At 45.0% G+C, this 20,016-nt stretch overlaps 1 protein-coding gene across 1 annotated transcript in view; it reads right to left on the bottom strand.

Annotated features, from left to right (window-relative positions):
* The window catches only part of ANTXR1 (ANTXR cell adhesion molecule 1), a 147,508-nt gene that overhangs the window by 23,701 nt on the left and 103,791 nt on the right, over window positions 1-20,016 (bottom strand). Inside the window, exons 11-12 of the mRNA XM_007464151.1 lie at window positions 7,752-7,821; window positions 5,907-5,985 (exon numbers count right to left, since the gene is read on the bottom strand). Of these exons, the coding sequence (XP_007464213.1) occupies window positions 5,907-5,985; window positions 7,752-7,821 (149 nt within the window). The remainder of the gene's footprint in view (window positions 1-5,906; window positions 5,986-7,751; window positions 7,822-20,016) is intronic.

Genomic DNA, 20,016 nt, shown 5'->3' on the forward strand with positions numbered 1-20,016 from the left:
ATTATACTGCAATCACAGAGCAGTTGTTCTTGTTTTGATGCCTTAGGACTGAGTTTTTTGCATTTTTATTTTCATTCAGAAAGAATTTCTCTGAATAGGACTTGCCATGGGTCCTCTCAAATTTACTCAACCTTGTTACTGTTTGTAGTCAGGCTGGTATGCATATAAATCAGGAGGAAAGAGAGGCTCTCCACTGAGTTAGTGTTGATTTTAGATTCAACGTCTAACTTCAGGTCTCTTTTCTTTCTTTTTTTCCTTTTTTATTTTTTTGCGGTATGCGGGCCTCTCACTGTTGTGGCCTCTCCCATTGTGGAGCACAGGCTCCAGACGCGCAAGCTCAGCGGCCATGGCTCACGGGCCCAGCCGCTCCGCGGCATGTGGGATCTTCCTGGACCAGGACACGAACCCGTGTCCCCTGCATCGGCAGGAGGACTCTCAACCACTGCGCCACCAGAGAAGCCCCTCTTTTCTTTCTTTAAATATTGTGATTCTCCAGCCTGGAAACCAACACAAATCGAATCCTAATCATAGTTAACAGGGAGAAGCATCAGCTGGGCCTCACTGTTAACACACCAGGTGATCAAGGGTGTGGAGTGTACATCATAGGAGAGTAGTTGCCAACCTGAGAAATGGTCCCCAATTAGAAGGCACCAGAAATTGATACAGAATGAGAGGAAAGGAAGAAAACAATCATGGTTCGTGGGAAGGACCATGGACAAACTAGGTTCATAGACATACCTAGACCTTGCTCAGGTTTGTTTCTCTTTAGGGGAGGGCCCCTTCCCACTTCTTACCTGTTATTATCATTTTTCAAATCATCAGTTGGGTTTTATTGCCTCCACGAAGCCCTTGTGACTCTTCCTGGATTCACCCCTTCTCCTCTCTGAAATCCTACAGCATTTATACACCTGGCTTCCACAGTCTTGGTCTTTGTTACATACTCTTTTATGTGCTTGTTGGACTCATTTCCCAAGCTGGATTTTAAGCTCCTTAGGGACAGCGACTTGTAAAATGTAAATGGAGCACTGGAGACACAGGAGCAGTTTGAGAAATACTTGTTGAATGATTCTCTGATTTTTTGTACACCTTAGGTGGGAAATTATAGAATTTTAAGGTACTTATCCAGAAGAAGACAAACTTTCATGAAAAGTTCCTTAAGGTCCTAAATTTACTTGCTTTGTTCTCAAAAGGACAAACTTCTTTTTTCTATTTCCCTTAGAGCAGCACCATATTAGTGACTTTCTCAACCTATTGCTAGAGTTGGAGAAGAAAAAGGAGTCCAGTGAAGACTCTAGAGGTGGGAAGTGTTTAATATGCCGGAAAGAGAGGGCTTTGGATGTTTCACCATTTTCTATAGTCATGGAGCTCAACAAAGTTTACCATTAGTATAGGAATCTTTTAGTTCTTGGATGGAAAAATCTCTTTCCTGTAAAACTTCATGGAATTTCTGCTCCTGGCAGAGGCAACAGTTATTCATTGCAGATCTTGGACATGGTTGTCCAAATGGGCACCAAATAAAGCAAGAAAAAAAGAGGCTCAATTACATATTTTAAAATTATTTTTGGTTCCAGGTGATGGACTGGGCAGGCTGAGACTGGTACTGACAACTCTAACCCTTTACTCAGACCCAGGGGATAGTTTTTGATCTAAAAACCTTGTCCTCCAAACCAGCTGCCCAGGAAACAAAGGCAAGTCCAAGATCTTACTTCATATTCTGGATTTTACCACACACTCCACCTGCATCTCTATTTTGCCCACTGATGGCTTTAGTCTTTTTAATTTGAGCTTCTGTGTAGGACCTGTTGGAGATTGGGATTGAATATTTGAATATAGGTCCTCTTCTCTGGATGATTTTGGCTTGTCTGCCCCCTTTCAATCACCTGGGCTTGGTCGAGTGACAAACATGTACTCATAGGAGTATATCTTGTGTCAGAAAAATCCTTTTGTTATAAGGGACTCTGAAGTGAGAAGCTGACTCTCTGGGAAGAATCTCCAATTAGGTCAGTAATTTTGACTAAGCTTCCACTATAATAATAATTAACATTTATTGAGCACTTACTACGGGTCAGGCCTTCCACCAAGCACTTTACATAATCATTTCATTTAATACTCACAATACTGCTAAGAGATGTAAATTATTATTTTTCTAATTTTACAGATTAGGAAATTGAGGCACCTAGGAGCTAAACAACTCGGTCAAAGTTGCAAAACTGGTTGACAGCAAAACTGATCTCCCAAATCGCCCTCTGCCTCAAATTTCCCCTTTCAGTCTTCTTCCTGTCAACTGAGGGCAACTCCATCCTTTCAATTACTTAGGCCAAAGCCCTCGGGGTCTTTTTTAAAAAAAAAAATTTATTAAAGTATAGTTGATTTACAATGTTGTGTTAGTTTCTGGTGTACAGTGCAGTGATTCAGTATTATATATATATATATATATATATATATATATATATGTATCTTCTTTTTCATATTCTTTTCCATTATGATTTATTATAGGATATTGAATTTAGTTCCCTGCACTATACAGTAGGACCTTGTTATTTATCTGTTTTATATACAGTAGTTTGTATCTGCTAATCCCAAACTCCTAATTTACCCCTCCCACGCCCTTTCCCCTTTGGTAACCATAAATTTGTTTTCTATGTCTGTGAGTCTGTTTCTGTTTTGTAAGTAAATTCATTTGTACCATATTTTAGATTCCACATATAAGTGATATCATATGGTATTTGTCTTTTTCTTTCTGACTTCCTTCACTTAGTATGATCATCTCTAGGTCCATCCATGTTGCTGCAAATGGTATTACTTCGTTCTTTTTACAGCTGAGCAATATTCCATTGTGTATATATACATATCACATCGTCTTTATCCATTCATCTCTTGATGGACATTGAGGTTGCTTCCATGTCTTGACTATTGTAAACAGTGCTGCTATGAACATTGGGCTGCATGTGTCTTTTCAAAGTATGGTTTTCTCCAGGTATATACCCGGGAGTGGGATTGCTGGATCATATGGTGACTCTACTTTTAGTTCTTTACGGAGTCTCCATACTGTTTTCCATAGTGGCTGCGCCTTGGGGCCATTCTTGATTCCTCTCCTCTCAAGCCCTATGTCTAATGCTTTGGGAAATAAGTTAGCTTTGCCTTTAAGACACATCTGACTCTGACCTCTTCTCTCATTGCCACTGCTCCCTTCTGAGTCAAGCCACCATCATCACTTTTGCTTGAAATATTGCCATGACCCTGCTAACTAGTCATGGTCCTTCCATCCTTGTCTTCCCGTGGGCTGTTCCAGCAGCCGAGTGATCTTTCAAGTGTAAGTCAGATTGCGTTGTGCCTCTGCAAAAGCTGAAGTTCTCACAAGACCCTCCACTCTCCATCCCCATAACCTCACCGCCTACTGCTCGCCTCACTTACTCTCTTCCAGTGACCGGCCACTTTCTTCCTTGTACACACCAGGCGACCGTGGTTTGTGTGCTCTGAGCACTGGGGCTCAGCGTTTGGTGTGTTTTTTCCCCAGGTGCCTCACAGTTAACTTCAAAGTCTCTATTCAAATGCCACCTTCTCAATGTATCTCTATTTAAAATTTGAACTCATTCACTCAAGCAGTACCTCTTACTCTGCTCTATTTTTTCTATAGCCTATATTATTTCTTAACACAGTGTGTGATTCATTTGTTACGTCCATTATTCACTGTCTGCCTTCTCTCCCCACATCCCTGCGAGATAAGAGATTTTTGTCTTGTTGTGTCCTGATGTATCCCGAGCACCCAGGGCAGTGCCTATCTGGCACATTGTGCATAATCAGTGAATACTTGTTGAATAAATGAGTGAATGGACCTGGATCTCATATCTTAGGGTGCTTATAATTTTGTTGTAGACACGCAGCATTCTCAAGCGACACGGCAATAATGCAGAAGACGTTATGAGGTGGTGCCAGTCAAGGGTCAGTCGAACAGAAAACCTAGTGACTTGCACTCGGATGAAGGAGATGGGAGACGTAAGTGCAGGTTGGAGTGAGCTGGGAAGACATAAGAGGGGCTTTACCAGGAGTTCTTTTCCTTTTGGGGTACATTAGTGGGGACACCCTTTCTTCTTGGCTTAGAGGTCCAGAACTTAAATTTGTAGTCCTGCTTCTGCCACACCACACGCTTGGCCCCAAGATATTTCCCCTTCCCACCTCCCTGCCCTCGCGGCCTCGGGGCATAGCTGTTTCTCTGGTCTGGTTGGACATAATGAGAAATACAGGCCCAAACTGTTGGATCATTCAAAAGCAGGGAGGAATCTGGAATGGAGTTATTAGATTTGGGGTATTTTAATCATTTCCTGCAGGTTGGCAGTTTCCAAAAGGGTCCACTTCTAAAAGAATCAGGCAGGGTATGCTTGGAGAAATTTCACTACTCTTGAATCCAGTTTTCATATTTGGTCTCTAGATCTGACATTCCACTGAGGCATGCCTGAAACACAGACATTTCTCAGTGGTGACATGTCTCTGTGACAACCCTAGTCTCTTACTTTGGTCCAGTAAAACTTTTCCATTGTCTGTACCCATTGCACTGGCTTACCCTGCTTTCAAGAAAACTGGTTGGTTCCTAACATAGGACGGAAAGTGTGTGTGTGTGTGTGTGTGTGTGTGTGTGTGTGTGTGTGTGTGTGTAGGGGAAGGCAGGGGAGCTGGGAGGGTGTGCTGTCCATTGTGAGGCCTGGTCTCCTGCTCGTCTGTGAGACAACTCATTTTTCCCTTGTCTGGCTCCAGTGCCTGCCTGCTCTCTCTCGTCCACCTGGATGGTGTTAAGGACACAAACCCCAGTCACTGAGGGGTTCTAACGACATGCCCTCCAAAGGCCAGCCAGGAAGTGACCATGGTATCTGCCTAAGCTGACCATCAGGCCAAAACACATTTGTCTCTAGAATGAGCTCATGGGAAAAGTGCATTTGGTTATAGAAACTGAATGTTCAGACAAAGATTCTTTCAGAAATGTTCATATTAGGGCTTGAGACCTGTATATGAGCTAACCAAGTCCCGACTGCCCTCTGACGGGCTGGGCTCCAAGACACTGACCATGGGAGCAACTACATGGGCTGAAGGGTTCCCACTTATAGCTGCACAAAAGACCCTCCCAAGGGGGCCCTGAATCCACCAAAGCTGGGGCCCACTCCAGAGACTTTGTTTCAATTGGTCTGGCATGAGGTCAGGGCATCCATATTTTTTAATGGATGATCTTTATGTAGGATAAATGTATGGATGATCTTATCTTTATAAGATCAGGTGATCTTATGTGTAGTCAGAGCTGAATGTTACCTACCACGAAGGATCCAGAGATGGGGTAGATGGTAGAGGATACAGGCCACACTCTGCCTCCAACCCCTATGTCATAGGGCCCCTCCCTGCTTCTTTCCTACATCATGAATTTTCCATTTTCTCCTGGACTATTTCCACAATCATATCGATAAGCTGCAATTTCTTCCTTTCTGAATAAAAGCCTCTCTTTATACTCCACTTCTTCCTTCAGTTATTGCCCCATTTTCCTGCTTCCTTTTAGAGGAAAAACTCCTTAAGATGTTTCCTATATATACCGTCCAATTTTTTTCTATGAATTTTCTCCCAGACCCAGTCCATCCAGGCAGGCATCCCCGTTCAATACTGCACAGACCCTGGTCGCACCTTGCCATCTGGTTGTGAAAGTGTGTCCAGGTCTCACCCTCAGTAACAGAAATGGGGAACCCGGGGAAGCAAAGGCATTCTTGATACACTCGTGATACGTGTACAGCCCCCGATGCAGCCCACATCTGGCCTAGCAGTGCCAGGGTCAAAGCTCAGTGAACAGAAGGCAGAACTGGTAAAAGAAACTTGCCAGGGAGACGGTAATGCCAATGAAGTTCTCAGTGAAGGGAAAGGTGATGACTTACACAGTGTGTGGTGGTGATGATGACAGAACTGGAGATGAAGGAGAGGCCGTCGTTCATGCTGACCTGAAGCGCGGCTTTCCTGCAATGACATGGGAACCAAGGATGCTCAGCATGTGGGCAAGGAGCAAGGGGCCGAGAGCAGGACACACAGGTCCCCCGAGGGCTCTGCTCTGAACTACCCTTGGGACTGTAGTCTCTTCCTCTGGGGGCCTGAGCTGTCTCATTTGTAAAATGTGGAGGATGGTCTCCAGGGCCCATCCACCTGTAACATTCTAGAGAGATGTCTGGATACACCTGGCTGGTGTATCAAGGCAGCGTATCCAGCCCTTCTTACATTGTGGAGAATTGCATTGAATGGGCAGAGCCTGCTCCCATTTAATTTACTTGTCCCATTGTAGTACGAAGTATTCTTAAAACATGGTTCAAATCAGTGGGGGATAAACTGGTCAAGCTAGAAACTCTATTGTTATCTGGATTCTCAGTGATCAGATTCTGATGGCCGTGGTTTTGTTGCTACCCGGCCAACACACAGAGGTACAGCAGTAAATGAACTAATCTGCCTTCTATTTCCTCCCATCTATAAGATGCTCACTGAAGCACAAGCTTGCATTCTGCAGCATGGACACGGGGCTAGTTTGTGGAATCAGTGGTATCACAGGCTGATGTTAGGCAACCAGAGTTGGAAGCTTTGTAATTTGAACAAATAATTGAAAGCAGAATTCAGATGAGCAAGTTTGGCAGTTTTCCTTAAAGCCTCCATTCTATCTTCAGCCTATTATAGATGCGTTTACAGAGAGGCTAGTTTGTGTTCTTTCACAAACATCGCCTCTCTGTTTCCCTGCATATTTCTTTTCTTGCTCAGGGTGCTAATTCTCTCCCTCCTCTTGAATATTTTGATCTCATCTCATCAGCATTTACTATAACTGCACCATCGCAAGATTTTCTCCATAAATTAGTTCAGGGAACCTCGGGCCGCCTGGCCAAATACATGGTGCTCTGGAGAGACACTGAGGAAGGAACACTGAACGTGGCCTCAGAGGGGTCTGAACATGGAGTCTTGAACCAGTCGTGGACCCACTTATCATTTTTGAGCTTCCTTTCTGAGTTTCTTTATCTCTAAGAAAGGATATAATCATCTAGAAGGGCAATTATTTTTTTTTTTTTAACATCTTTATTGGGGTATAATTGCTTTACAATGGTGTGTTAGTTTCTGCTTTATAACAGAGTGAGTCAGTTATACATATATATATGTTCCCATATCTCTTCCCTCTTTGTCTCCCTCCCTCCCACCCTCCCTATCCCACCCCTCCAGACAGCCACAAAGAACCGAGCCGGTTTCCCTGTGCCATGCGGCTGCTTCCCACTGGCTATCTACCTTACGTTTGTTAGTATATATATGTCCATGTCTCTCTCTCGCTAGAAGGGCAATTATGATGACAGGGTGAGGTTATGATATGAGAGTGCTTTGGGAAGCATGAGAGCTTTCTAGAAATGTAGCTGTGATTAAGCCAGACAGACCTTGTTTTGAACCCATACTGTTCCACCTACTGCTGTGTGACCTTCGGGAAAGCTACTTAAGTTCTCTCAGCTACAGATTTCACATCTGTAAAACTGGGATGGTGTGTGTCTGGTTCATGGGGCTCTTGGGAGGATAAAGGGAGGTACCCTTTGCGAAACGTTTACCCTGGTGTCTGGCTCACTGCAAAGCATCGGCACCATTATCATTACATGGAGGAGAGAAAGGCTCCATAATGACAATGAAGAGAGACTCTTTTTCCTCCTTTTGTCCCCTCTACCCCCTTTCTCCTCCCTGGCTGTGGGGTTTAGCTGCTGGTGGAAACTTACATGCCAACTTCCTTTAAGATAGGCGCTGGACACAGCAAATAAGTATCTTCCACAGTGAAGGGCTTCTCATCTGTAAAAAGGAAGTCACTGGATTAAGAGGAGTGAGGCAAGTTTATAATTTCATATTCAGTGCTTCCTACAGACCATCAACCAAGTCCTGGGAGACACCGGAAAAGCAGTAATGTTTTGAAATATAAACTCATCTTAAGTTGTAAAATCCACTAGAGTGGACTCGAGGCCTTCTGCCTGAATACCACTAGTCTCTGATCCTGAATGTCCAGCGGAGTCAAGCAGTGAGCAAATAGAGGGTGAGTTCTTACCATAGACCAGGCATCCCTGAGGGGAAATGAGAAGGTATTAGTCTGATACTCGGGGAGCTTCAGGTCTAAGTCTAGTTTGAGAGAGAAGCCACATTCATGGGAAAAGTTTGCTGACTCAGCATTGTTTACAACAGCCAAGACGGGGAAGCAACCTAAGTGTCCATCTACAGATGAATGGGTAAAGAAAATAGGGCATATAGATGTAGAATGGAATACTATTTAGCCACAAAAAGTGGGAATCTTGCCATTTGTGACAACTTGGATAGACCTTGATGGCATTATGCTAAGTAAAACAAGTCAGACGGTGAAAGACAAATACCGTATAATCTCACTTATATGTGGAATCTAAAAAAGAAAAAAAACACAACTCATAGATACAGAGAACAGATTGGTAGTTGCCAGGGGCAGGGGCCGGGGGTGGGGTGCGTGAAATGGGTGAGATGGTCAAAAGGTACAAACTTCCAGGTATAAAATAAATAAGTCATGGGGATGTAATGTACAGCATGATTTGGAAGTTTCTAAGAGTGAATCTTAAAAGTTCTTATCATATGAAAAAAATTATAACTATGTGTGGTGATGGATGTTAACTAGATTTATTGTGGTGATCATTTCACAATATATACAAATATTGAATCATTATATTGTACACCTGAGACTAATATAATGTTATACGTCAATTATATCTCAATTAAAAAAAAGTTTGCTGACAGATACAAGTAGCTAAGCCAAAATATGGTTTGGCTTCAGAAGACAGGGTAGCTTCCTTTAGGTGGGTGACACGATGAGGTCACAGGGAATACAAAACATGAGCTGCGCTTCAGTGGAGAGATGGGGAAGAGGCATTCTTGGTGGGAGGGATGGCATCAGCAAAGACAGAGAAAACAAAAGGGTTGCCCCAGGGTAGGACGTAAGGAGGATTTGAAAAGATCAGTATAAGAAAATGTGCTCCAAGTTCTTCGAGTTAAGACTGAGGGATTTGGACCTAGGCCTATTATTGGCTATGAAAAGAGCTTTGGAGGTTTTTGGAGAAAAACTTGAAGTGATGATTTTGGAAGTTTTAGCAAATGTAGCTGTGAAAGCTGGATTAGAGTGGGGGGAATCTGGAGGTGGGGGAGTTCTTTTTCTTATCCTAATGGATGTCCGGGGAAAAGCTTAAGCAATTTTAATCTTGAACTCCTTGAAAACTTCCCTGTGTCCCAGATTCTGGGGCCAGAAGCATGGCTGAGAAGTTACTATACTCAGCATATGGTAGTCATTCCTTCATGACTCAACATTTATTGGGTGCATGCTCTGTTCAAAAGATCGTGGTAGGACCTGTAGGTGATATGAAGATGAATAATATGTGTTCCTTTAATCAAGCTGTGAATACAAACACCTAGAAGACAGAAAGGAAGCCTTTCCATATGTAACGGAAGGATGCCATGCTGTTGTTGGCACTTGATATGAAACTGATGTCTCTAATGACATTTGAATGTGGGCCACTAAACACTTGCCTGAGTGGAGATTAGGAAGCCTCATATCCTCCATGCCTGGATTTAAGGACCAGAGCCACATGAGATGGGAGTTGGAGGACACATCTGAGTTCTAAGCACTGTGTCTCCATGGAAGGAGGATGAAGAGGATGGCCAATTACAGTCTCCCCTGATGTCTCGGGAGAACTTCAAGTGGTGACAAGTTAGGGAGGTTATTTCAGGTCATTCACTCATTCACTCAACAAATATTTATTCAAGGCCTACTACGAGCTAGAGACACAGGCTTTGAGAAGAGAAACACAGTCTCTGCTTTTCATGACACGGCAGGGGAGATAGTTATTAAACACCTTCAGTTTTTTTGAATAAGTAAAAATATTACTTTGGTACGCGGGCCTCTCACTGTTGTGGCCTCTCCCGTCGCGGAGCACAGGCTCTGGACGCGCAGGCCCAGAGGCCATGGCTCACGGGCCCAGCCGCTCCGCGGCACGTGGGATCTTCCCGGACCGGGACACGAACCCGTGTCTCCTGCGTCGACAGGCGGACTCTCAACCACTGCGCCACCAGGGAAGCCCCATTTTTTTAATCTTAGTCTTTAGTACGAGACTTTTTTTTTGACTGAAGGAGAGTGGATTTACCATACTATATTAATTTCAGGTGTGTAACAGTGATTCAATATTTTTATATATTATATTCCATTTAAAGTTATTACTAAATAATGGCTATATTTCCCTGTGCTGTACAACATATCCTTGTTGCTTATTTAAACATATTCATTTTTATTAAAAAACATATTCTCTTGAATGTCTACCATGTGCCAGGCATTGTGCTAGGCCTGGAAGTGAACACAACAAACAAAGCACTGCAGTTTTCTTTTTGTTTGTTTAATGGCCACTGTTTTAGTTATCTATTGGATTTAGGGAATGTGGGCAGGCCTTATGCCCTGGGGACATCAGACATTGAACTTAGCTAATAATAAGTGGCATTTATTTCCTGTTATTCCTTGGGTGTGTAGCCTAAGGAGAAGGGATAATTAGCAGAACAAAATGCAGGCACTCTTAGGCCCTCCAGGCAAATGCCACCTACTACATCAAAACTTCATTTAGAATTCTAATAAGAATGAGTACCCCTGGGTTTCCCTGGTGGCACAGTGGTTGAGAGTCCATCTGCTGATGCAGGGGACACAGGTTCATGCCCCTGTCCGGGAAGATCCCACATGCCACAGAGCGGCTGGGCCCGTGAGCCACGGCTGCTGAGCCTGCATGTCTGGAGCCTGTGCTCCACAATGGGAGAGGCCACAACAGTGAGAGGCCCGCGTACCGCAAAAAAAGAAAAAGAATGAGTACCCCTGTTTGAGTAAGGGGAACAGAGAAAATGAGGGAGGGCTTTGCATAGGAAATAACATGAACATTGGGTTTTGACGGGTGAATAGGAGTTCTTGAGGAAGAGAGCTCATGAGGAAAGCACAACAAAGCAGAAAAAAATGCTGTTGTTACACAAATTACTATTTAATTAAATTGTGATGAACACAAAGAAGGAAAAGCAGGGGGCTTGCTCTCATATGGGAAGTCAGGAAATATTTCCCTGAGGAAAGGATCTGTGAGCTGAGACCTAAGGCTGGGTGGAGAGGAGATGGGGTGGGAGAGCACTGGAGCTGCATAGATCCTGGAGCAGGAAGGAGCCCAGGTCTTCTGGGAGCTAACAGAAGGCTGACAAGGCTGTTAAATTTCAGTGAGACAGTGGCTCAAAATGAGGCTAGAAAAGGCAGCAGGACCAGATGACCAAGGCCTTGTAGGTCATGGTGGGGCTTTTGGGACTTTTCCTAAATGTAACAGGAAGCTACTGGAGGTTCCCCTCATATTTAGAACAAGCACTGGCAGATTATGGAATGTTGCCAGAATAGTGAGGGTGTGTTGAGTACAATTATGAAGCTTATGAGGACAGTGGCGGATCACACAGTGCCTGAACCGAGCATTATTATCTTCAAGATGTTTTCCCATCTATGATGGCAATAACGACAGTGAGACTAGCTGGGGCATGTGTGTCGGTGCTCTCTAAGTACATCATACACATCACGTAATCTAGTGTAACCTTCTAGCAGTGCTATCAGGGAAGGATGTTATTCCCTTCATTTAACAGACATAGGTGGAGACACTTGCCCAGCGTTACACAGGGGAGCTTGGATCAGCACCTGGGCAGTCTGGCTGCCACCTCTTGATGACAGGCACGCTTGATTTCCTCTCACTACAACCTTACGAACCAAGGCAAGGCAGGGCTCACAGGGCTCATTTTCCAGATGCAAAATGGAGGCTCAGAGAGGCCACAGTAACTCCTGATTGCACAGCGTGTCAGAGGCAAAGCCAGGACTAGAACTGGATTCTCCAGTATTCTCACCAAGCGCTTCCCTGTTCCAGGAAAGGCTCGTATTAGAGGATAAACCAAACTCGGGACAGGAGTGGCTGATGACAGTCTATATTTACTTTCTCTTGGTGCTGCAAATGCTCTAGTAATACTTGGGAGTGCAGATCCCTGCCCACGGAGCCTGCCCACGGAGTCACAGGCCGGCCACGGCGCGGCCACAGGAGGCCTCGTGACTCCTGACTGCATTCTGCGGGCGGAGTTGAAGGGTGCGCACCTCAGCCACGCACCGGGGCCCCGGCTCCCTCCCGGGCTCTCTCTGAGCAGCTCCTCTCTTCCCTACATCGCAACAGGAAAGGGAGGGAGAGCCCAACATTGGCTCGGTCAGCCTGGGTCAGGTAGACTGCTTCTCACGTCCCCCCTCCTTTCATTTTCCTTTCCTGCCTGGGAGACCAGCTATTTCTGGAGCAAAGCAGACGAGACCCTCGCTGGGAGGACGGAGGAGACGCGGCCGAGGCCGTAGCACCAGCTCGACACGGCCTCCCATCAGTTCATCAGCCTCCCAGGCTGTGGGCCTGCTCTGGGGAGCTGGCATTTTCGGGTCTGAGAGGGATTGTTTGGTTTGGAGAGTGTTCCACTTTACCACAAAAATGAGTGACTTTTTTTTCCCTCTTTCTCTCTAAACAAAGGAGGGCCATTTGGTTTCCATAACTTTGATCATCTGACTCTTTCCTGGAACGTCCACTTGGGAAGCAGGGCCCAAAGCCTTCCTCCTCGGCTGGGCCGCGTTTGGCTTGGGGGTCATGCCAGCCTCAAGGCCACCTCTGCCAAAGCCAGTGGTGTGGTGACATTTATGGGGTCATCATCCTCTGGAGGGCCTCAGTCCTCTGTCCACCGATGGCCATTACACTGCTCGTTAGCACTGGGTGGGCGAGGAAAATGGACGCCGGGAGCTGGGAGGAAATTAGGGAGGGGCGGACCTTCAGGGAATTTTTAGATGATCTATAAATATAAATTTCCTTGCCTTTTGCCAAAGGTAGTTCCGAATTCAGTGTATACCTACGACATAGGTGAATCCAAAGCATCTGTCTTACAAGAGTCTGATACTCGAACAGAGCTTGATTTAAATCAGGATCTGGGGATCAATGAGTGTCCTTACACTGAAACACCAGACACCCAGGCTTGGGATCTGAGCATCCCTGAGGATGAGTACAAGGGGCACAGGGCCCGGTAGACTCCAGAGTCAAACAGATGCAGGTTCATATCCCAGGTCCTCTTACTAGTGTGTGACTGGGGACAAGTTCCTCAGCTGTGAACATGATGACATCATTGTGCGGGGTTGTGTGGGGAGTGAGAGAAAGTGCGTGGAAGTATGTTACTGGGCACTTAATGAACATTTAGTAAACGTTACTCCACATTATTACACGGGTATCCAAGCCTTTGAAACAGACAATGAATGTGTGGTTTAAAATCAGAGGAACTGAAAATTAAACATTTCAAAATGTCTAATCGCTTGATTACATTGTTCTGTCAAACATCTTTTTAGGCATTAGTGATAGGGATAGAATAGAATAATTAAATAGTTAGTTAGAAATCCCACTAGGGGATTGAAGATAGAAAGGGAATTTTAAGGGAGTCTGGGAGACTGTTGTAAGCTACTGACCACTCAAGAAAAGAATCCAGTAACCTAGCAGCAATCTACACTATCTTGAAGGAAGACCAGGCACATTCAAGCCACAAACCCTGAAAGTTAAAACACAAGACAATAGATATGGAGTCTGAATCTTGTTACACGAAGTCAAGCAGTTAATGGTCTTTGAAGAGTAGCATTTTTGCATGTGGCCAAGAAAGGCTGAAAGGGGAAAGAAACTAGGTGAAAGGGGACATTATACGGAAACCTGAAGTGAATTACCATGTTTTAGTATATGTCACCACCCTTTTGCTAATATACATATGATTTAAATAGCTCCATAACGGTTCTGGTTAAACCATACAGAGTAAAGAGGTACTAATGATGTGAATAAGGAAGGAGGTTTTTTGCGGTTCGCGGGCCTCTCACTGTTGTGGCCCCTCCCGTTGCGGAGCAACAGGCTCCGGACGCGCAGGCTCAGCGGCCATGGCTCTCAGGGGGCCCAGCCGCTCCGCGGCATGTGGGATCTTCCCGGACCGGGGCACGAACCCGCGTCCCCTGCATCGGCAGGCGGACTCCCAACCACTGCGCCACCGGGGAAGCCCCCCACTATTTCTTTGATTATAAAAATGTAGCCCTCTTTGTTCTCAGGGCTGCACTCCCTTGCCTGCCCACCTGTCTCTCACAAGCCCTCAGTGCTAAACTCACTCTGCCTGCCCCTTTGCCTCACGCTGAATTCTTTCTGCGACGAGACAAAAGAACCTCAGCTTCAGTAAGTCCTGAAACCAGGTGAGCAGTTTCAATTAAAAGACAGTGGGTTCAAGTCACCTCCTAAGTCAGGGGTTGTGGGTTCAAATCCCAGTCTGAGTTTTGGCTGGGTTTGAGTCCCATCCAAGAAGGAGTGTGATCTCATTAGGAATTCCTGGGAAAATGAAATGTTTTAGTGAATGTGTGTGTGTACATATGTACATACACACAGGCATATTATATCTACACGTACACACACATACACCTATATCTACACATACATCTATATGTATCCATATTTATTCTATACTGATTTTGTGTAACACTATATACCCATGGTCTCATCTGACATTATTATTATTAATTTACAACTTGGGAAACTGAGGCTCAGAGAAGTTGGCTAATTGAGTTAGCGTTGCACACTAATAAAAGAGCTGGAAATTGAACCCAGGTTTTGTTGAAATGACTTGCCCATGGCCAACCCAGCTAGTTTTCTTTTTACAGATATAATTTAAACTAGTTAGCCATTTTATATTGTCATAATCTCATAGCTAGTTTTATGATGTAGCCTGAAGTATACCAGGAACTGAGTCTGGCAGTTTCGGAGGCAAACGATCAAGATTCTCCACGGGTGAGGTTGGATAGCAGTAGGAGGCTTGTCTTCCACGAGAGGCAACCAGGGTTGAGAAGCTCTGTGATAAGGTTCCGCCGTCTTCTGAGAGACCCTGACCTACTGTAATGAACCCATGTTCCAGGACCATACATGCAAATGTGTACATTCCCAGGTTTTGATCTTGGATCAATGTAATTCTTTTCAGACTGGTGAAGACGTTCCAGAATTCTTCCCTGCAGTTCATAACTGTCTAATGGATTTGGGATAAAACCAGGATTAAAATTTATTAGCTAATTCAAACACCGATCACAAGTGGATCCTTTCACAGGGCTGATTAAATAACTGAAATCCTTTCCAAGTCTTGGCAATCCTTTCTTGATATAAATATTTATTTCTGGCCAAAAGGACAAGAAAAATAACCCTTAGTCTTATCTAAGGGAGCTTGTTGAAACCCTCCCAAAGCTGATGTAAGCTCCAAAGAAGAGTTTACATTCCTACTGTGACAAAATAGTGGAGGTTAGGGACTGAATGAGCTCACCCTGCCCTTTTCTCCACATCTCCCCTGGGTCTAGGGAGATTTTTGTGGCACCCCTGAGCCAAGTATAACTGTTCAGCACCAAATTATCAGCTGGTTGGGGAATGTGTCTCTGAATTAAGACAGAACAGACAAGCTAGAGTTAGAATGAATGTTTCTACCTTTTCACTGACTTGAACAGTAACCAGCTTTTAAAAAAGTTCCACTTTTAAAATACTGTGCAGAAACCTGAAATAAAATGGTACTCAGCAGGAGTCCAAGTTGATGAAATTCAAGTTGGCTTGAGCTTTCTGGGGTCCTAGCCAGAAAGGAGGTAGTCGATTGCTCTACTGGGACTCCTGCAATGAAAATTCACAAACATGGGGGTCTTACTGCAAAGCTAAGTGGGATCCCATGGCTTAGAGTAGAAAGAAGCTAACATTTATTAGGCATCTACTATGTGTCAGTCGCTAGGCTGGAAGGTTTTCATAGATGGCTGAGATCACAAGCTTACGGATTCTTTTGCTAGAAGACCTTAAACTCTACGTAAGGGGACAAAGCAGAGATTTTGAAGTTGGAGAGGGTGGCTTCTACTTGGAAAGGCTGAACAGTGGTTCTGAGGTCAGAGCAGTGAGAAACAAGAGTCAGCACAGAATGGGAAGAGCAGGTAGTGAAGCACAGGTGGGTGAGGCCAAGTTGGGAACAATCCTCAGAACATACACGTCCGCCGTAACGTCCTCTCAGGCCCAGCTGAAGCCAGAGGGGTGCCTTTAATATGGTGGAACCAAGCTGGCCACCATCGTTTTCCTCAGACACGAGCCACACCTATCTATCCATTTGCTAGCCTGGAGTTGTTGCAAGGTTTCCCTGGAAGCCCTCACTGGCTAGTTGCTATGATATCAGGTGATGAGCTTGGTCAGCAGGCTCCAGGTAAGTTCCCTGGGCTATACATGATTATTTCCCCAGCTCCTGTGTGTGTAGGTGTCCAGGATAGCCTTTTAGTTTCCCTCCATGTTCTCTGGGGCAGATTAGAGTAGGAACCGTGAGCACATTAAGAGCCTGGGCCCTGGAGTCCCACCACAGCTTGCTACCTACTGGCTATGTAACCCTCTCCATAACACAGAGTTCTCACCTGTAAGATGGAATAATACTCATTTCATACTCAGCTCATTTAATGAGATGATATGATTAAATGCTCAACACTTAATAAGCGTTTGACAAACGTCAACTATTACTGCTAAAGTGGGGGTACTTCTGGGCTCATTGCCTGAGGCACCTGTAAAACACGAGATGTGAAGGTGTGTACAAACGGAGTAGGTCTTGCAGGGCTTATCTACTGGGTTGTGTCAGGGCTACATGGTGTAGGCGTGACAAGAAGAGAGTCGTCTATCCTAATAGGATCTCTGGCCGTGTATGTCGTGCAGTGATCCTCAAATGGGGACAGTTTTGTCCTTCAGGGGATAAAAGGCAATGTTTGAGACAGTTTTGGTTGTCAAACTGGGGGAGGAGGGCTATTGGCACCTAGTGAGTAGAGACCAGGGATGATGCTAAGTATCCTACAACGCACAAGGCATTCCTCTCCCTTTCCACAAAAAATTGGTCCAAAATGTCGATAGTGCCAAGGTTAGAAATCCTGGTATAATGTCTACCATGGCTTCACACCTTTCTTTGGCCCATTGTAGAGAGTTCTGTAGATAGTACTGGGTGGTTCACCGTCCACCCCCGAGAATTCTGGTAGAATGTCCAGAAAAGTTCAGAGATGTTAAAAGATTATGAGCAGAGGACGGAGAGGGAGTGACAACTTGAGGGCCATTGGAAGACACCTGTGGCTGGAGTAAGGAAGAGAGTGTTTCTTAGCAAATTCTTCCATGCAGGCTTTGCTGGGTCCAGGTTTGCCTAGTGGTAGGTGGCACCTGAGCCACACTGCTGGGTGGAGCTTTACAACTGAAATGGGGGCACTCCAGAAGTGGGACTTAGATTGCTGTTGAGGCTCCGAGCTGACGTGGGTAGGAAGGCTGTAGAGTCAGAGCACCTCACCTACAAATACCAGTAGAGGACAAAGAGCTGAGTGCAGTCTTAGAAAAAGATAAGTCGGTTAACTTGAACATTGTGTACACGAGGACCAAAATTACATCATGGCCCCAGAAGTAAAAGGTGAGGGACCATGAGTGCACTTCCAGAGGAGAGCAGGGATGGGAGCCAGCAGCCCTGCTGGTCTCTGGATTGTCTTTTGGGGGCTTACACATTCCCCAGTTCCGCACAAGGCTTGACCTCTGTGGCTCTGGACCCACCAGCTTTTAGAACTGGTCTTTGGCACAGCTAGTTTGACTTCTCAGGATATAAACTGCTTTCTGCTCACATTTACTGCTATTTTCAGTAATTATAAAAGTAATACACAGTGAGTGTGAGAAGTCTGAGAAATACAGAGACGTATATTCCTGTGGTGCAGTAGTTAAGAATCTGCCTGCCAATGCAGGGGACACGGGTTCGAGCCCTGGTCCGGGAAGATCCCACTTGCTGTGGAGCAACTAAGCCCGTGCACCACAACTACTGAGTCCACTTGCCACAACTACTGAAGCCCATGAGCCTAGAGCCCATGCTCTGCAACAAGAGAAGCCACCGCAATGAGAAGCCCGAGCACCACAATGAAGAGTAGCCCCCACTCGCCGCAACTAGAGAAAGCCCGCTCGCAGCAACAAAGACCCAACACAGTCAAAAATAAATAAAGTTTAAAAAAAGAATAGGGCTTCCCTGGTGGCACAGTGGTTGAGAATCTGCCTGTTAATGCAGGGGACACGGGTTCGAGCCCTGGTCTGGGAGGATCCCACATGCCGCGGAGCAACTAGGCCCGTGAGCCACAACTACTGAGCCTGCGCGTCTGGAGCCTGTGCTCCGCAACAAGAGAGGCCGCCATAGTGAGAGGCCCGTGCACCACGATGAAGAGTGGCCCCCACTTGCCACAACTAGAGAAAGCCCTCGCACAGAAACGAAGGCCCAACACAGCAAAAATAAATTAATAAATTAATAAACTCCTACCCCCAACATCTTCTTTAAAAAAAAAAAAAGAATAAAAAGAATGAAAATCCTTGGTAATCCTAACTTCCAATGATAAACATTGTTAATGCTATTTCAGAATTTTTTCTATGCATATTATTTTTCACATGATTGGAATCATACTACGCATAATGTTGTGGTATTTGGCATCATTTCTATCCAAAGTTAATAGGGACAGATTTAGGTATTGCAAGAAAACCGAATGAAGATAATGGGGCTCGGGGCTCTTGCAAAATATTTCCTCCTCTCAATAAATCTAGACCAAAAAATTCTTGACTGTTGACATTTACAAAACTTACAAATTATCTTCTAAGCAAAGCATCAACTTTTAAAAAATTTGTGAGCTTGAGGTCAGAAAAGTGGTGCCCTTGAGACAGCTGTAATTTGCTAAGAAGAAATATATTTTTTAAAGCTTTGTTTTCACTTGGTTGAAGACAATTCAGGATTCGTGCACAAGATATGTGTCTCCTGACATACGAAGTCTTTCAGCTATGCACAATTAGGTTTGGAAGGGTTTACCTTTGGAATTGGGATTGAGCGGCAAGTCTACTAAAATGGCTAAAGCCTTCCACAGGATCACGGCCATGAACTACGGCAAATGCTGACCGTTCTTAAAGAACACAAACCTATACAGAATCTTAGAGAAGCGGTGGGAAGGAGACCCCAGGCACCCACGTGAGTAACAGTGGACGCCACTAAGTTGCTGTGGTATGCAGATTAGGAGACAGAGCTAAATTGCATGGAGAAGTGATATATCAGTAGTATTCTCTTCCTTTCCCTCAGCAACACCCAACTTTTCCTCTAAATGAATGCTGAGCAAATATTTAAAGGATGTCAGTTTGAAGGGGGCATAGGTTATTAGCCTGCCTGGGGTTCCCACGAGTCTGGCCCATCTCTGTGTTAACCACTCTTTCTTCCACCCTCCTACTGAAGTGACAGAGGAGCAGTATGGCATGAGGAAAGGCATCATCACAAAAGTCCAGTCATCTGGTGCAGAATAGAGGGGATGCCAACTTCCTCTATCAGGACAACAGGGCTGGGATAACAGCAGTTTCAGGGAAGTTCACAAGCAAATCTCTCCTCCAACAAATGCTTCAGAGAAGACCACTGTGTGCCAGAGCCCACAGGCAGCTTACAATTTTCATTTGGAAGCAATTGCACACTTGGTAGAACAGGGGCAAAGTTAAGTTTGACTGTCTTACCAGGCACGGCTGCAGTTAACTTTGGACTGTGTCAACTTGCCCTTGGAGGAAGCTCTTTTGCCCCTGAATGAAAATCTTTACCAGTTAGTTACTTTGGGTGGCAACTTCTCTTTTATCCCCACCCCATCCCAGATTCCGGGGTTTTTTACCTGACCAAGCAAAAGTGCAGTAAATTTCCACTTATCTATATTTTTGTCTGGATCTGAAAGATAGAAACATGGACAAACACAGTCTTGGCAGGAGCCACTGCAGAAGCAACTGGGTGAAACCCAAACTGCCTCTGAAAGCAGGGGCAAAAGGGAAACATGGGCAGATACATGAAAAGCCTGTGAAGTTTAAGAAAGAAGGACCATTTGGG

The sequence above is a fragment of the Lipotes vexillifer genome, unplaced genomic scaffold (assembly GCF_000442215.2).
Source record: "Lipotes vexillifer unplaced genomic scaffold, Lipotes_vexillifer_v1.1 scaffold311, whole genome shotgun sequence".
In the NCBI taxonomy this organism is placed as follows: Eukaryota; Metazoa; Chordata; class Mammalia; order Artiodactyla; family Lipotidae; genus Lipotes; species Lipotes vexillifer.